Source organism: Caretta caretta, chromosome 11 (assembly GCF_965140235.1).
Source record: "Caretta caretta isolate rCarCar2 chromosome 11, rCarCar1.hap1, whole genome shotgun sequence".
Classification (NCBI taxonomy): Eukaryota; Metazoa; Chordata; order Testudines; family Cheloniidae; genus Caretta; species Caretta caretta.
In genome coordinates, this window is record NC_134216.1 from 53,072,046 (window position 1) to 53,090,245 (window position 18,200).

Genomic DNA, 18,200 nt, shown 5'->3' on the forward strand with positions numbered 1-18,200 from the left:
CTTCCCCCTCTCTTACTGTAAACTTTCCTACGCTGAGCTCTTTGGGGGTGGAAAGGAAGAAGGCTGATTTAGGTGGTAAAGTTTTTGCTATAGAAGCTTTCTGTAGCTCTGCTCTCCCTGGTGCTGCAGCAGCTATCGTTCCAGCTCTGCCCCTCCAAGAAAGGTCTCAAGCCCTGAGTTCTTATGGGTATTTGTGCAGAGGAGAGGCGCTCAGCTCTCCCACCAGTTTCACCCTTCAGCTGTCTGTGAAGGCCCTTCTCCCTCACGAGGGGGCGAGGACGGCTGTGAACAGGAGCGGCGGGGCTCGGTAGGGCCGCAGTGCGCCCATCTACGTGGCGACCTGCCCGGGCGTGGGGCCGAGACCCTCCCGCTTTCCCGGGGCTGCTCCCTTTCCGCCCGCAGCTGCAGCTCTCCTCCGTCTACAGCCCCGCTGGTCCCCACGCTGCCCCCGCGGCGCTACCCTCCCCGCAGCCGGCAGCCCCCGCCACCCTCCGCGCTCTGAGGGAGGCTCCTGCCACACCCCTCTTCCTACTCCCCAGCCGGGCCCGGCCGCTCCCCGCCCCCCCCAGGCTCCGCCGTTGACTTCAACGGAGCAACCTCAGACACCAAGTGCGCCACAGCTTCGAGTCCGCTCTCTGAGGGGGCGGGGCGGATTGTGAGTGGCGTCTCCAGCGGCCAATGGGCTGGCAAAGCGCCTGACAGCGAGGCGGCGGGAGCCAACAGGCGCGGGGCGGGGCGAGCGCGGGCGCCTCCGAGCCGGCTCGCGGGCGGCTGGAGCGTAGCACTCGGCGGAGGCAAGCGAGGCGGGAGGATGCGGCTCTGGAGCTCTGCGCTGTTCCGGGAGCTGCTGCGGCTCAGCCAGCCCGGTGGGGCCGGAGGCTCCGCGATCAGGCGACCGCCAGCCCCTTTCGCTGCGGCCGCCTGGGGCGCCGGCTCGCTCCCCAGCCCCGGGCGGCTGCTGCCGCCGCCCCCCGCCCGCAGCGTCTGCACCCGCTCGGAGGGGGCCCTGCAGGAGCCGGGCAAGGGGCCGCCGCTCTCCGCCAGGGCGCCGCCCGCCGACACCGGCAACAACAACAACCACAACGGCGGCCAGGAGCTCGCGGGAGGCGGCGGGGACAAGTGAGTCTCTGGGGCGGGGGCTGGCGGGCGGCGCCGGGCCGGGGCGCTGGCCACGCGGGGAGATGCCGCTGGCGGCGGGCCGTGCCTGCGCTGTGTGGCGGGCCCCGTCTTGCGCGCGGAGCAGAGCGGGGTCACCGCTGGCGGGCCCGGCGGAGAATGAAACAAAATTCACGTAAACACTTTTTTGCCATCTTCTTTGTGTATTGACTCCTGTGCGCATCTCTCTCTCTCCCTCAAGGGCGGAAGCAGATAAATGCTGCAGACACGCCGAAAGAAATCTTGCAGTGTCCATCAATATCAAGGAAAAAATCTCAAAATAGTGCTGGTACAGGCTTCTATTCTGAATGTCTGGTGTAAATTCATTTAATTCTAGTATTAAAATAAGATATTTTTAATGGATCTTTCTGTACTGAAGTGCAGTGGATTGCATCAGCAAATTTCATCAGGATTCAGCAGATTATGAACATGCCATTTTTAATGGCCTATAAATTATCTGCTGTAATCCGAATGGGGGGAATGTCAGAATCCCTAGTCTGGGGGAAATAGTTGCTGCTATAAACTGGAGACCAGTGATAGTCTTGAACATATTGCCTGCTTGAAGACAGTTGGATATTTTTCTGTAAAAAGCACTGTAGTGCTTTTTACAGTGCTTTCTGATATTTTTCTGTAAAAAGCACATTTCAGTTCAGATAAGACCACAGTAGTAATGCTTTTTTGTTAGAATGGTATTTTGTGTGAACAAAAGTACTAGAAGTAAAGTTATGTACCTTTTGTACTAATTATTAAAGGTAACCTCAGTACTGTCAAGTACAGTATGGTCAGTTCTCTAATGGTGTTCTCAATTACACTGCTATATCTGGTGATTTTTAGCAGTTAACCATTAGATTATCTGATCTCCAACCTATAATTAATAGAAGTAGAATTAATGTGAATGTTGATTATAGATGTTTACATTGATTCCCATGGCGTATGGCTAGAGGAGTAGCTAGGTGGATTGATCGGAATGTGTGTGTTGGTCTCATGGTCCTATGAGGGTGGGGAATTGAAAACGACAGAGAGCAGCCAAAAGCTGATTTCATTAAACTCATTTTCATATCTGAGAGGGCTTAACATTTATCGCTCACTGAGCTAAACTTATTAGCTAGGAAAGGGTTCAAACCACAAAGGGGAGTGGGGCTTTCATTATTAAGGTCTAGGGAACAACACATTCATTTAAAAACTTGAGCACCTCCCAAATGCTCTGACTGCTGGGAAAAGAAAAGATGCTAAAATGTCTATCTGAAGGACTCCATCTTTCATATCGGCCTTTAGCTCAGGGGTGGGCAAACGTTTTGGCCTGGGGGCCAAATCGGATTTCCAAAGTTGTATGGAGGGCTGGTTAGGGGAGGCTGTGTCTCCCCACACAGCCAGGTGTGGCCCGGCCCCGCCTCCTATCCGACCCCTTCTGCTTCCCACCCTGATGGCCCCCTGGGACTTCTGCCCCATCCACCACCCCCGGACCCTCCACCCCTGACTTCCCCCCGCCGTCCCATCCAACCCCTCTCCCCCGGACCCTTGCCCCCATTCAACCCCCCTGTTCCCTGCCCTCGGACCGCCAGATCCCTATCCACACCCCTGACCACCACCCCCAATTCCCCTGCACTCTATCCAAGCCCCCCTGCCCCCTTATCGTGCTGCCTGGAGCACTGGTGGCTGGCGGCGCTACAGCCGCACTGCCAAGAGCACTGGGTAAGGCTCTGTGTGTTGCTTCTCTCTTTCTCCTCAGGCTTTAGCTTATGTGAGGGCAGGTCATCCCCAGTACTGGGTGTATGAAATTTGTGCTAAATTAAACTCCTATTATTCTTATGCACACAATGTGTATGCATAGTATATTTTGTGCACAGGCAAAGTTTGCTATTTGGGTATAGTTTCATGAATGATTGTAAATATAAATTAATAATGTAACATTAATTTCCATGAAAAGAAAAGGGGTACTTGTGGCACCTTAGAGACTAACAAATTTATCTGAGCATAAGCTTTCGTGAGCTACAGCTCACTTCATCGGATGCATCCGATGAAGTGAGGTGTAGCTCACGAAAGCTTATGCTCAGATAAATTTGTTAGTCTCTAAGGTGCCACAAGTACCCCTTTTCTTTTTGCGAATACAGACAAACACGGCTGCTACTCTGAAACCTGTCATTAATTTCCATGGTGGTTCTAAATGCAGTTCATAGAATTATTGAACTTTAATGTCAAGATAATATTTCATATTTCAGTGAGAGAAACGTACGCTGTATGGTTACGGATGCAGAAAGGGCAGCATCCTAACTCCCTAATTTGAATTCTTATCCATTCTTGTTGGTAGATTAATTCCAAAGTAGTTATATTATTTTACAGACTTCAGCTGTATAACCTGTATCAATGCAGTGCAATTTACTAGTGCAAATTGTAAATAATAAAATGTCTAATCACTTTGATATGACTTAAAAAAAAAAACCCTGTTTGATCACACGTGGGGCTAAAAAATCACAAGCCACATTTTAAAAATCATTCTCATTGTGTTCTTTGAAGCATGGATGTATCTAATAGTCAGTACGTACTTCAAGCTTTAGTGCTTAATGCACAGAGAGTAGTTTCTTAGAATGGCCAGAATTCAAGACAATTACGCAGTGATTTATAAATAAATAACCAGTTTCCAAATACTCTCTTTCCAGCTGAGCAGGCAGTGCTGGAATTATCACAACTTTTCAGCCAAACTGCTCAGTGCTGGATGCTTCTAGTTGGGAATTTCTTAATGCATGATTTCAGAAGATTGATCTATTGCACAAGCATCACAGGCATACCAAGCTCGGCTTTAAATATTTCTATATATAAATAAGCAAAGAATGAGAAATTAAAAAAAAAATGGGTTTAACTGTTCCATAAAAATTTGTTGAGCCCCAACATATGTAAAGTTTCAGAGTAGCAGCCGTGTTAGTCTGTATTCGCAAAAAGAAAAGGAGTATTTGTGGCATCTTAGAGATGAACAAGGTTTTAGGTAATGTTTATATAGAATGTAGCTCTGTGTAAAGTGCAATATAGAAAATTTTTGTGTGTGTATAATACAAACAATTGTCTCCTGCTCTGATTCTCTTACATGCTGCCTTGGTTGTTTTGAGGATGTGGGCTGAGGTACTGCTAGTCTGTGGATCCCACCAGTCTTTTTTAGGTTATCTGCCTGTTACTGAAAAGATAGCAAACTTTTCTTTTTCTTTCCTCATAAAATAAGATCAAGGGGACATTTAATGAAACTAAAGATGACAAATCAAAAACATAAAGAGATGTGCTTTTTCATACAATACAGCTTGTGGCACTCACTGCTGCACAGTAACAGAGGTGAATAGCTTAGTGGGGTTCGGAAAGAGATTAGGTGCCTACATGGATAACGAGAAAATCCAGAGTTATAGTAGCTATTTAAAACAAATAGTAGTACCCACTGTAGGAGGCAGGACGCTGGACGAGGTGGACCAATTATCTGATCCAGTATAGAACTTTGTTTTACTGAATGGCTCCAGGGTCTGCCTTTACTGCTGCTCATGATTTTGAAATGCACAGCCTTCTGCTCCTGTCAGCTAGTTAGTTCTGTAGCTCAAGTGGGAAAAGTTTGTGGTGCAGTGCTGAAGGTTTAGAATAAGTATGTATGAAGCCTATGTATGAAATTACATATTAAAAAAAAAAAATCATGAAAAGAAAGGTTATTTAGGCCAAGCACTTGAAAGTTTAAAAAATGCCAAATTTATAAGTACCTGTTCAACTTTAATTCTTCCCTTTTGTGCATATATATATGTTATGGTAGTCTGATTACTCGATCATATTATTTGTTTTCCACACGATCCTTGTCTCATTCAGTTCACAGGATGGATGCACAAGGGGGCAAAATTAAGGTTGAACAACTGTAAATTTGGCATATTGTAACTTTAGAGTAGTTGACTTGCAATCTTAATAACTTTGAAATGTAGTTTTTTGTGTATTATATATAATTTTCAATCAAATATCTTTGTACACCAGAAACGGGGGGAACTTCTTTCAGAAATAGAGAAGTTCTGTCATGTTAGAAACATACATAGTTTCTCTGCTTGTTAATTTGTAATTTTTTTCCTGTGATAGACTGAGTGATACTTCTTTTTAGGATTTTGTGTAAATTCCTATTTATAAAATCAGAAAAAATATTTGTGGGAGAAGTGTAGATTTGAGACAACTGGGCTGCATATGAAACAGCTGTAAAATAATTTTTTTAAAATGTCATATTTTTAGGGTACAAGAATCTGCAGAAGTTGTCATGGCTGTTTTAGTCATTCAGTCTACGTCATGGGCCAAAAGCAGTATTTCCAGAACTTCTGTACTTGGCTGTGTCTAGCCTGAATGTACTGAGATGTTTCCTTGAATTCTATTTTCAGCATAATGCACATGATTCTTCCTACCTCTTGTATTTTAGAGCAGGGGAAAGAAAATCTTTTATTGACGTGAGACCACTGTGGCCCTGGTCGCTAGAGGGGCCACACTGAGAATACCCAGGGCAAGCTGCAAAGACTAGGGCAGGTGATCTGCAAAACTGGTGGTTTGTTCTGTAATTAGATTTTACCAACCCAGGGATGAAACAGATTCTGTAATACCTTACTGATTCTCAAGAAGCTAAAATACAGCTCCTCTTAAGCAATCTAGCTTTTGGCTCCCACCCAGACAGCCAAGTCTAACGTAGCGAGCATTACTTAAAATCTTATTCACCATATATGATAGTCTACTAGCCCCAAGAAATCAGACACATTACCCACCAGGTCAATTAATATTTCAGATCTTGCCCAAATACACACATACAGCCAAGTCTTGTTAACTAATCTAAGATTTATTTAAGAAAGAAAAGAATGTTATACATACAGATAAGAATAAAAGCCTTGGGTCAGTTTCATAGCAAGATGACATGCTGCTGATTTGTAAAACTCCTTCCAGAATCAGTTCAATTAGGTTATAGTCCAATAGGCAGTCCATGTGTAGAGTTTGTTCAAATTTTTCCATGAGAATTTGTCGGGGTAGTCCAGGGCACACCTGGAGATCTCAGTCTTGTGACTGGAACTTCCCCTGACAATTTTTAAGCAGATCTTAGATAAAAAAGGATTAGGCCCAAGACCTTCTTTTCAATTCCCAAGCAGGCTGAGAAGCCTCTTGTCATAGCAGGACAGTTGGAAGAATGGGTAATATACACTGTTGCTTTGAAGGAAATCTCTATTTCCTAGGCATACACTGATAACTAGTTGCATTGATTAGCATAAGGCAATTAACATTCAAACGGTTCATAAGTAGTTTACTACAAACGTCAAAGAGAAATAAGGACAATGATATTACACCACAAGTTTCATTTAAATGTTAATATCCCCTTTTGATCTCTATCTATGATGAACTATCATAAGAACAGAAGTTTAACATCTACAAGATAATTAAATCACATTGTTAAATTTCTAACAGATGTAGGTAAACACAGACAAATACAATTAGTCTAATTCTCTAACAATACAGACCTCTCATCTGTTTAACATGGCTTTGATAACTATCTACAAGGAATGGCCCCATTTACCATTTCAGTACCTCTTTAATATGTCCTTAAAAGTTGATTTTGGGTCACTTAGCTTGCTGGTTGCCCAACCGTCACTGGCTCTGTGCCACAACCACTTTAATGCATAAGTTATCTAGGTTCTTTATTTTAAAAATACCAAAACACTGTGAGCAGAGCTGACTTAAAGTCATAGGTAGATCACAATAGCCCTGACCCAGGACACTGGTTTATGATTCTGAAATACAGTAAAATAGTTACTTAGGTTCTCTATTAATGGTGCTTTTATAACTTTCAAGGCCGGTTTACAAGTGATGTGGATGGTTTTAAAGGGTGAGTTTAGACTCTAATAATATAGTGTATCCTTACCTAGTTAATTTATTTTCAAATCCAGCCCAGGTTACATAGAAAGTGCCATACAGGAACAGACCAGTGGTTCATTTGATCCAGTATCTGACAGTGGTCAGTACTGAAGGTTCAAGAAACCCAATTATGCAGGTGTATAGGAAAGCCTTTTTCCTAATCCCTGTCAGTTAGAAACTGGCTCATGCCCTCAAATAGCAACTTTTGAACCCTCCCAAAACTCTGGTTTTTGGTGTGTGGTTTTTTAATAATGTCTTTACTACTACATCTCTCTGGAGGAAGTATATACATATTTAGTCCTCTTGAATCCAGCTAATCTCTTAGCATCTATAATATGATGAGGCTACAAGTTTCACAGGCTAATTTTACTTGACGTGGAAGAGATGTGTGTATCAATTTAAAATTTGCCACCTTTCAGTTGCTGTGAGCTCCTTATTCTTGGATTATGCGAAGGTGAATAGAAGTGATCAATTCATACCAATTTATTTACATTATTGGTTATTTTATAAACTGTTTTGTCCCCTGTTATCCACTTCCCCTCCAAAGTAAACAGTACCAGTTTTTCATAAGGAAGTTTCTTCATGGCTCTAATCATTGTTTGTCTGGTAGGTAGTGGTAATAACAAGAAAGTTAACACCAGATTAAGGTGGTTGAGCATCCAATGTGAAATGAATTGATGGTCTCAGTCAGTTTCCTAGTGGGTAGGTGTCTATGGGTATGTCTACACTGCAATTAAAAACCTACAGTTGGCCTGTGGCAGCTGACTTCACCTTGGCCATGGCACAGTTTAATTGCTGTGTAGATGTTCAGGCTTGGGCTGGAGCCTGGGCTCTAGGACCCTGAGCAATTGGAGGGTCCCGGAGCTCAGACTGCAGCCCAAACCCAAACTTCTACACCTCAGTTAAATAGCCCCTTAGCCCAAACCCTTTAGCCCAAGTCAGCTGACACAGGTGAGCCACGGTTGTCTAACTGCAGTGTAGACATACCCTCTAGGACAAAAATCAACAGCGCATTTGACACTTCAGTTTTCTATTTAAAAAAACAATCTATTAATTTTGTGTGAGATTGACTCTTGTGAACAGCCCTGCAGTTCTGTAGGTTGGCTCCATGCTGGGGTAGAGGGGAATAAGGGCAAGGTTGAGGTGGCTGGATCCTCGCTCACATGGTCTGTATGTTCTAGAACCTTTATGTTAAGTGGTAGTGTGGGGCAACCTCCATTATTCCAGCCCATCGACTAGAACAATATTTGTGAAATCTACTTCAGTCTTTCTTGCCTAAAATTAATTTACACGTACTCTTTTCCTTGTTTTTCAGAATATGGTATAAACCATAAAGCAGGGAATAAATTGGATATTCCACTTTAAGCTAACTATGGCAATAGCATGTTCCCTCCACTTCGGTATCTTAGCTCTATGCAACATATGCTGAATAACACTTTCTTGCTAAGTGTGTTAGTTACCGTGCTAAAATATTGCTTTTAGGTTAAGCAAATGTTATGTACTAACAATATTGAACTGATAAAAAGGGCAACATCTTATTCTACACTTTTAACTGATAAACTTTATTGAAGGGTAGTCTATTTGACAAAGCATTTTCTGTAAATATTGAATAGTAGCCTCATTTGCTTTGGCAGCTGGTGCAAATTTATTGTTAAATATTGGGTCAGTCAGCTTGATTTAACAGCAATGGATGTGAAAGATATGATGGGAATTTAAAAAAAAATCTTCAGTTGTGAAATAAGTGTAAATGTTACAAAAGGTAGGGGTAAGAAACTTACTGTCAAATATTTCAATGTTTAAGGGCATAAATCTGCATTGCTATAAATAGGACAGGTGCAGTTTTCCTGGGACATAATTATAAAGCTTGTGATAGAGCAGATTCATGGATTTCAGCTCTTTTTGCACGCTATAAAATATTTGTAAGTATATCCATTGCCCAAGTGACAGCAAAGATTGAAATCTCAATTTCAAATTTCCAGAAATCAAATTTTTTTTTGTTAAGGGAAACATTGTGTATAATTCAGAAAGTTTATTGGGAAATTTACTGAAACTCTGTAAAGTTTGAAACTCTGTAAAAAGGTCAAAAGTCGATAACACTGGACTTTCGAATGTATATAGTATTGTAACTCCTAAAATATATGAAATAAAAATTGCGTACTTTTGGGTTATTGAAATGTAGAATTACAGCTTTAACAATGTATAACATTTTGAAGTCTAGAAATAGTCTTTTCAGAAGCTAAGTGCTTGGCTTTTATAAAAATGCAAAATGTGGCATGGAAGAAAGTTCTCTAACTTTCCTGGTGTAGTTGCACGTATTTGTCTTTGTTGAGTTGCCAGCCTGTCTGTACACTAGCCAGCATTGCATCATTTAAAATAATGTTAATTTTCTGAAGTGTAAAGAACAGTAAAAGTTCTGTTCGTTTACAAGTCCTCGTCTTTTCTTAGTGCATGAATAAGTACAGTGTTTTTCTCTGATTTATTTAATAGGAAGTCTGATATTTACCACTGGCTTGGGTAGAGGGAAGGAGAATTTAATACAGTATGAGGCCCATCATTAAAATTAAGGATAGGATTAAATATATTTAGGTCATTGATTCATTATTAATTTTTAATGAGTAAGCTGAACTACCATTGAAATAGTTTAAGCTAATACTGAATTTAAGTGTGGATCTGCAGAATTTTACTGGTCGACATGGTTTACGTGACTACCAGCAACAATTATTATTGCAGTCTTAGGGTGGGGTCCTGCAAGTCATCTTTAAATATAACTCAGAGAATTCTTGGTAATCTTGTGAAAGAGAGCTTTTATAGCCAGGCAACAATTTTTCAAATTTTTGCTTGTTTATATATTTTGTTTTGTCTGAAGGCTTTCATTTCCAGGAAAGAATATGACTTGCAGAGGTGACATATAGTAACTAATTTGAAGATCATTTTCAAATTACAGTTTATGCACTTATTATTTTTAATGGGTAAATTTAAAACAATAAGACTACTTACCATCCCTTTTTGTAGGTGGCAGTTATCTTTATTTACAGACTCCCAGTAGTAATGCTCTATTACCTTGTACTAAATTTGTCAAATACCAAAGAGCATTGATTTTAAGTTGACACTAAGTCTAAAAGAAAACTGAAGCACGTACAAGACAACCTATTGAGGGGGGGGGGGGGAAGGAAAATGATTTGAAGCCCATTGTAACTTTGTTCCTAATAGTTCCGAGATGTAGGTCCGTCAGGTAGAACGTCCACAATCTATTACCGTGCCAGTCCAGAGAGCAGAGTACAGAAAGCTGACTCTAAACCTGAAATTCCTGGCATGCTTTTGGAGGTGACATTGTGAACCTTCAAGAAAAGACTGTTGGTTCTGGTATTTAATCGTCATCTAATTTGGGGAGGAGCTGGGAGGGAAACCAATTTTGTCGTGCTACCTGTTTCTGTTTCAGAACTGATCCTGCAACATTGCATTAAGGGTGAAACATCAGAGAGAAATACCAGTTTAGAGAGGCAAGGAGAACAGGATAAGAGGTGTGCAAAATGAGTTATTTAGAGAAGGTGAATCTGGCTCTTCGATTTACACCCTCATATAATATAAAAATAAGAGGACATTGAATAAAATTTAAAAGCCACAGATTTAAAACTTATAAAGCATTGTGCTTAAAAAAAAACAAAAAGTTTCTTCTCTAACTAACTTTTCACAACATGTAATTGATGGCAAGAACTGATTCAGATTGAAAAACTGCTTAGATGTGTATATGAATAATGAAAGCATCCCTAGCTATATTAGGATATCATACCTAGGCGGTATAATTAAAAAAAGAAAAAAAAGTATATAAACTTGTGCTTACAGGCATGAGCCAACTCCTAGCCGATGGGGCAGGGAATAAACTTCCATAGAGACAAGTTACTTTATAATTATCTACTCCTGAGGGAATTTGGCACCTAAAAGTTATGCGCACAGTATTTTAAAATTCTGCAAATTTTATTTGTCCATAAATAAATAGGCTACAGCAAGGCAGTGGGGAGTACAGGCCACTGGCTGCATTGAAGTGGGAGATCACCCTGAAGCTCCCACTTCCCTCAGTATAGGGACTCTGCAGTGAGGTTGCATCTGACCCCGAGACAGTGCAAGGGCTGGGCCTGTATCAGAAACACCTCAGCACTCTGCCCCTCTGTGCCAGGTGCACCAGGTGTGGGTGGGGAGGCTCAGCCCAGCAGGATCCAAGTGTGGAGAGGCTTAGTGTGGGAGATCCAGATGTGGAGTGAGAGGTTTCTATGTGAGGCCATCTGGGTGCGGGCTGCTCAGTGGAAGATATGTATGCACAGAGGCTCTGATATTTACTACTGGTTTGGGTAAAGGGAAGGAGAATTTAATACGGTATGAGGCCCATCATTAACATTAAGGATAGGATTAAATATATTTAGGTCATTGATTCATTATTAATTTTTAATGAGTAAGCTGAACTACCATTGAAATAGTTTAAGCTAATACTGAATTTAAGTGTGGATCTGCAGAATTTTACTGGTCGACATGGTTTACGTGACTACCAGCAACAATTATTATTGCAGTCTTAGGGTGGGGTCCTGCAAGGCATCTTTAAATATAACTCAGAGAATTCTTGGTAATCTTGTGAAAGAGAGCTTTTATAGCCAGGCAACAATTTTTCAAATTTTTGCTTGTTTATATATTTTGTTTTGTCTGAAGGCTTTCATTTCCAGGAAAGAATATGACTTGCAGAGGTGACGTATAGTAACTAATTTGAAGATCATTTTCAAATTACAGTTTATGCACTTATTATTTTTAATGGGTAATTATTATTTTTAATGGGTAAATTTAAAACAATAAGACTACTTACCATCCCTTTTTGTAGGTGGCAGTTATCTTTATTTACAGACTCCCAGTAGTAATGCTCTGTTACCTTGTACAGAGCTGGGAGGGAAACCAATTTTGTCGTGCTACCTGTTTCTGTTTTAGAACTGATCCTGCAGCATTGCATTAAGGGTGGAACATCAGAGAGAAATACCAGTTTAGAGAGGCAAGGAGAACAGGATAAGAGGTGTGCAAAATGAGTTATTTAGAGAAGGTGAATCTGGCTCTTCGATTTACACCCTCATATAATATAAAAATAAGAGGACATTGAATAAAATTTAAAAGCCACAGATTTAAAACTTATAAAGCATTGTGCTTAAAAAAAAACAAAAAGTTTCTTCTCTGACTAACTTTTCACAACATGTAATTGATGGCAAGAACTGATTCAGATTGAAAAACTGCTTAGATGTGTATATGAATAATGAAAGCATCCCTAGCTATATTAGGATATCATACCTAGGCGGTATAATTAAAAAAAGAAAAAAAAGTATATAAACTTGTGCTTACAGGCATGAGCCAACTCCTAGCCGATGGGGCAGGGAATAAACTTCCATAGAGACAAGTTACTTTATAATTATCTACTCCTGAGGGAATTTGGCACCTAAAAGTTATGTGCACAGTATTTTAAAATTCTGCAAATTTTATTTGTCCATAAATAAATAGGCTACAGCAAGGCAGTGGGGAGTACAGGCCACTGGCTGCATTGAAGTGGGAGATCACCCTGAAGCTCCCACTTCCCTCAGTATAGGGACTCTGCAGTGAGGTTGCATCTGACCCCGAGACAGTGCAAGGGCTGGGCCTGTATCGGAAACACCTCAGGACTCTGTGCCAGGTGCACCAGGTGTGGGTGGGGAGGCTCAGCCCAGCAGGATCCAAGTGTGGAGAGGCTTAGTGTGGGAAATCCAGATGTGGAGTGAGAGGTTTCTGTGTGAGGCCATCTGGGTGCACAGAGGCTCATTAGGGGTGCAGGGGCAATGGGACTCTGCAGGGGATCCAGGTGAAGGTGGTTGGGGAGTGGGGGGCTCGGTGTGGGGAGATGGGGCTCAGTGTGGGGATCCGGGGGCTGGGCGAGCGGGCTTGATGGGGTGGCGGGTCCAAGTGCAGCTGGTTGGGGATCAGTGGGGTGGGGGTCTGGGGGTTGGGGGCTCGTCGGAGCTTTCCAGGTATGGGGGTAGGGCTTGTCAGGGTGAGGGTTCAATGGGCTTCCTAAACAGGGGAGCTCCAGCTGCTGCCGTGGGGATGCCGGGCTCTTGCTTCCCCCTGCAATTCCCCTTTCCGCTTTTTCTCCATCCCCCGCCCCTCACTCCCACAGTCTCCTCACCTTGCCCTATTTCATCCCCGCTTCTCTTCCCCACTGCCTCTTACCCCTCACCCCTGCTTCCCTCATTTCCTCCCACGCCTTACCCAGCCTCACTGCGGGCACTAAGTGTTGCACAGAATAGAAAACAGGAAGGCTCCCAGCACACAGAAGGGGAGCACGAGTGGCGCTAGAATGCGGGAGGCGGCATTCAGCTTCAGAGTCAGCCAAGCCGAGAGACAGCCTCAATCAGCTGGGCAGCTCTGTGCTTGCAGAATGGGATGCGGGGGGCACTGGCATGTAACCCCATGTGTCCCCCCCCCCATGCCTCACCTCTGTTTGGGTGGGGGGCAGTCCCCCAAAGACTTTACCCACAGTTCTCTTTTCCCCGCCCGCCCCGTGTATGGCTTCCCTTTGCTTCCCTGCTGTTTTCTCTGTGGGGGAGGGTTTTCTGCGGGTCCGCAGTCTCGCAGAATCCTCTCAGGAGCAGTTATCCTACCACAGGATTTTTGCATCTTCCCCTGAAACTTCTGGCACTAGACCACTATTGGAGAGAGTGGGTTAGATAGATTGCTGGTCCCAACCAGTATGCTAATTTCTGAGGTTGTGAAAACTGTCTAGCAGTTACTTTTTGTTGTTTTCAAATCTCATGCAGTTTAAATATTTGAAACTTCAGATTCATCTTGATGTATGTGTTCAGGGAAAGTGTGAGGTGAAGAAAAGAGCGTAGGTTATGAAAATGTAATGCACATATTTGTTCTCGTGAAAACCAGTATCTTCTTTACAGTTAGGTAGGTAGGTCTTTATGATCTCCAGACAAATTCTGCCCTTCTGCATGTGTAACTCTCGCTGAAGTCAGTGAGAAGTCTGCTTATGATTTCAGGTGTGGAGTTAAGCCTTGTGAACAAAACAAAATTTATGCTTCTTCCTCCCCTTTGTTTCCCTGATATATTGGGCTTTAACTTGACCTTTTTGTCAAGTGATGCAACCTTTTTGTCCATTCTCATCCTACAGAACCTCATGAACAGTAAGATGTGATGTAGCAGTTTCACAAAGTGATATTAGAATAAATATTTGTATCTCTTCTTTCATTTTTTAGTTTATTGCCATATACAAAACGGATTGTAATACCACTAATGCAAACTATTGTACATCTTAACTACAGTTTAAAAAAAATAAAATTAAACATACATGGTGCTTTTTTTAACTATCAGTTTTTTGGTGAAAGTGGAATTAAAATTTTGAAATAACCGTCCTGCAAATGTTCCCAAGTTCTCTAGTAGCAGAATTGGTCTACATTGCTTTTTTTACGTGGATACATTGTAAATAATGCATGTGTACTAACTCTTCTGTGACTTTCTTTTTATTCCTAGTAAGATGAAGCAAGGTCTCTTGCCTAGCTTGGAAGATTTGCTGTTCTATACTATTGCAGAAGGGCAAGAAAAAATTCCAGTTCATAAATTCATTACTGTAAGTTTCAGAGTGGATAAAAATCTGACATACACAACACCCAGATTTTTTAAATTTGAATTCATCTTCCTTTAAAAAAAAATAAATTTTAATTACATTTGTAATTATGACAGCTTGTGTTAAGGCCAAAACGTATTGTAGTAAGATCATATAAATAACAACAACAACAAAATCAAGCAGTACAAGTATACTGACTTTCTAAAGAAAGTCAAACCATTGAACTGGTGGAGGTCACTGGCTAAGCACCTGAAGCCAGCGTATGTTGAAGTCCTTTTGATAGCAAGTAGCTTTTTCTGCAGGTGCAGAGAATATTTTCTTCATTTCTGTTTGTTCATTTCCATTTTATGTAACTATTCAGCTAGTTCATTCAAAGTTCAGAAATAATTGGGAGTTGAAAAAATAGGAAAGCTTGTTCTCTTTCAGTCTGTGAATAAAAATGAGGTGTGAAAGGATGAGCTCTACTAGTTCTAAAGTGTTAAAGGACATGGTGATCAGAAACAGTCAGTTCAGTTCATTAACTGGTATTAATACTTGATTTGTTCAGTAAATCAGTTTTCAGTGTACAAACATGTTTTGATAAACTTTTTTCTAATGTATCCAGCACATTTAAGGTAGTTATTTAACTAGCAAAAACAATTTTGAAGTGCTGTCTTTGTGCCTTTTTAAGTGAATTCGAAATTCCATTTGACTGCAGCTTGATACAGATCATGAGTTTGACACATTTATTTATTAGATTTTTTTAAATCACCATTTTCTAACATAATAAAAACCATGAAAATTAAGAATCTAAATAAATATACGTGAAGCTATATAATTACTTACATAAATGTGTATAGGTTTCAGAGGGGTAGCCGTGTTAGTCTGTATCAGCAAAAACAATGAGGAGTCCTTGTGGCACCTTAGAGACTAACAAATTTATTTGGACATAAACTTTCATGGGCTAGAACCCTCTTCATCAGATGCATGGAGGTATAAATATACAGCACATGAAAAGATGTGAGTTGCCTTACCAAGTGCTAATGAGGCCAGCTCAATCAAGGTGGATGTGGCCTATTTCCAGCAGTTGACAGAAAGGGTGAATATCAACAGAAGGAAAATTACTTTTTGTAGTTACGCAGCCACTCCCAGTCTTTATTCAGGCCTAATTTGATGGTGTCAAGCTTGCAAATTAATTCCAGTTCTGCAGTTGCTCATTCAAGTCTGTTTTTGAAGTTTTTTGGTTGCAAAATGGCCACTTTTAAGTCTTACTGAGTGTCCAGGGAGATTGAAGTGCTCTGCTACTGATTTTGAATGTGACAGTTCTGGAATTAATTTGCGAACTTGACACCATCAAATTAGGCCTGAATAAAGACTGGGATTGGCTGGGTCATTGCAAAAAAATTTTCCTTCTGATACTCTCCCATTCTTGTTAACTGTTGGGAATGGGCCACATCCACCTTGATTAAATTGGCCTCATTAGCACTGACCCACCACTTGGTAAGGTAACTCGCATCTTTTCATGAGCTGTATATTTATACCTGCCTACTATGTTTTCACTACATGCATCTGATGAAGTGGGTTATAGCCCACGGAAGCTTATGCCCAAATAAATTTGTTGGTTTCTAAGTTGCCACAAAGACTCCTCATGGGTGTTTTTTTTGATAAAATGTATATAGATATGCTGTATCCTCCTGGTTAGTAAAAAGAAGTACCAAATTATATCAGCCTTTCTTTAGGAAAATTACTTAAGTATAAATGCACCAAGATTAAAGTTGATTAAATCAAGGTTTTCTTTCTGATTTAAATCATGATTGAGATTGGTGATTTAAATCCATCTTGGTGCGTTTTCTACTTCCCAAGTTCTGTATAAAAGCTAGTTGGTATTCTGATAATACATTTTATGCTTTAGCAAGCAGCAGTCAGGAATATTAATTTAACTTCTCTGTTACATGGTGGGCAACAACTTCGTGTGACATTCCTTGCTTTTACAGACTTATCACAGACTTTTACAGACTTATCACTGAAGGCACTACAAACAGGGTGAGGCTTTTCATAGTCATTAGACTGCACACAACTTGAAAGGATTCACTTGGAGGATTCTTTGTGTCTGTCATTTAAGAATAAATACTATTTTCTTGGGAATAGTCTTTTTGTACACTCAAATTCCCCAAGAATGTGTTATCTTCTCTCCAAGTTATGGCCCATTTAATCAATTCACTGATCTTGTTAAATCTGTGGCGGTCTTTTGAAGCCAGTAGTAAGGGTGGCGTGGCAAGAGATTGGGGTTTTGAGCCCGTGTATAATTCAGTGAAATTTTGGTAGGCTGATTTATGTTTCAGTTGGAAGAGGAGAGCAAATAGGGTTAAGCACTAGAGAATTTAATACTATTTCAGTAAAGGTGTATTTTTCATATTTGTAGTAATTCTGACTTCTCCTTTATTGTAATAGGCACTCAAATCTACAGGATTGCGTACATCTGATCCACGGTTGAAAGAGTGCATGGATATGTTAAGACTAACTCTTCAAACGACCTCAGATGGCGTCATGCTGGACAAAGATTTGTTTAAAAAGTAAAATATTTCTGATAATATTGTGATGTGGTTGCTATATTATACAGTACTAAGATCATACGCCTTATTTAAGTCACATTCTGTCATGGAATATATATACTGTGTATAAATCTAATATGTAGTTAAAATGAAAAAGGAGTGAGACACCCATATTTAATTTAACTTACATTAAAATAGTATTTGAGAATGTTTCACTATCTCATGAAATACAGCAGGCTAGGTTCATGTTGTTACTCAAGGAATAAAATCCTGCATCTCTCTTACCTAATTGTTCACAAAATGAAAAAAAGCTGTTGTTCTTAAAATCAGCTACTTTCTGTGCACTAATTAGTGATGCAGAAACTCAACTTATTTTTGAGGGGAAAAAAAACACCGGAAACAGTTATAGTATTGTTAAATGTGCAGTAAGATGCAGCAAAGAATTAAGTGTGAATCTACATTTATAAATGAAACTTGTGTGCCTATTCCTGCACTAAAAACTAACCTCTGTGACATGCAGTCATTGGATAGGTTTTTTAAATACCTTTGTATGATACAAGGCCTGCTAAATGATTTGGTTCAATTAAGTGTACATGCATATTTTCTAGTCTTAGTTATGGAAAAGCTTTATACAATAGTACACAGTGTAAGAGTTATAAAATATCTGCAGCAAGTTAGCTAAACAATATCCGTGCTGTTTACAAAGTTCAGTTCATGCCAAGCGCTCTCCTTTCCCCTATTTTCAGTTTATTTTGGATGTTTAAAAAGGAATGTAAACTAGTTTCTATTTAGTTTTTCAGTCTTGGGAATTCTTAAATCTTGAAATGAGATTCTAGGCTTGTGTTAAGAGTAGAGTGTAACTTCTTTTCATTTTTATTCTGTGGCATGGTGATTCTGCAAGCAAAACTAGATCGGATGTAGAAGTTTTTAAAATATACTCTTGAAATTCAACTATTCTGTCAGTGTTGTGTACTTCCTGCTTCTCTTTGTGCTGGGTG

General features: G+C 40.8%; 1 protein-coding gene across 3 annotated transcripts in view; it reads left to right on the forward strand.

Annotated features, from left to right (window-relative positions):
- Nucleotides 1–774: 774 nt before the first annotated feature.
- The window catches only part of GLS (glutaminase), a 102,936-nt gene continuing 85,510 nt past the window's right edge, over nt 775–18,200 (forward strand). The window contains exons 1-3 of one of the 3 annotated variants that reach the window (XM_048869735.2): nt 775–1,119; nt 14,578–14,674; nt 17,102–17,223. In XM_048869735.2, the coding sequence (XP_048725692.2) occupies nt 812–1,119; nt 14,578–14,674; nt 17,102–17,223 (527 nt within the window). In that variant the 5' untranslated portion in view covers nt 775–811. The remainder of the gene's footprint in view (nt 1,120–14,577; nt 14,675–17,101; nt 17,224–18,200) is intronic. The other 2 variants (XM_048869733.2, XM_048869736.2) reach the window with 2 other exon arrangements.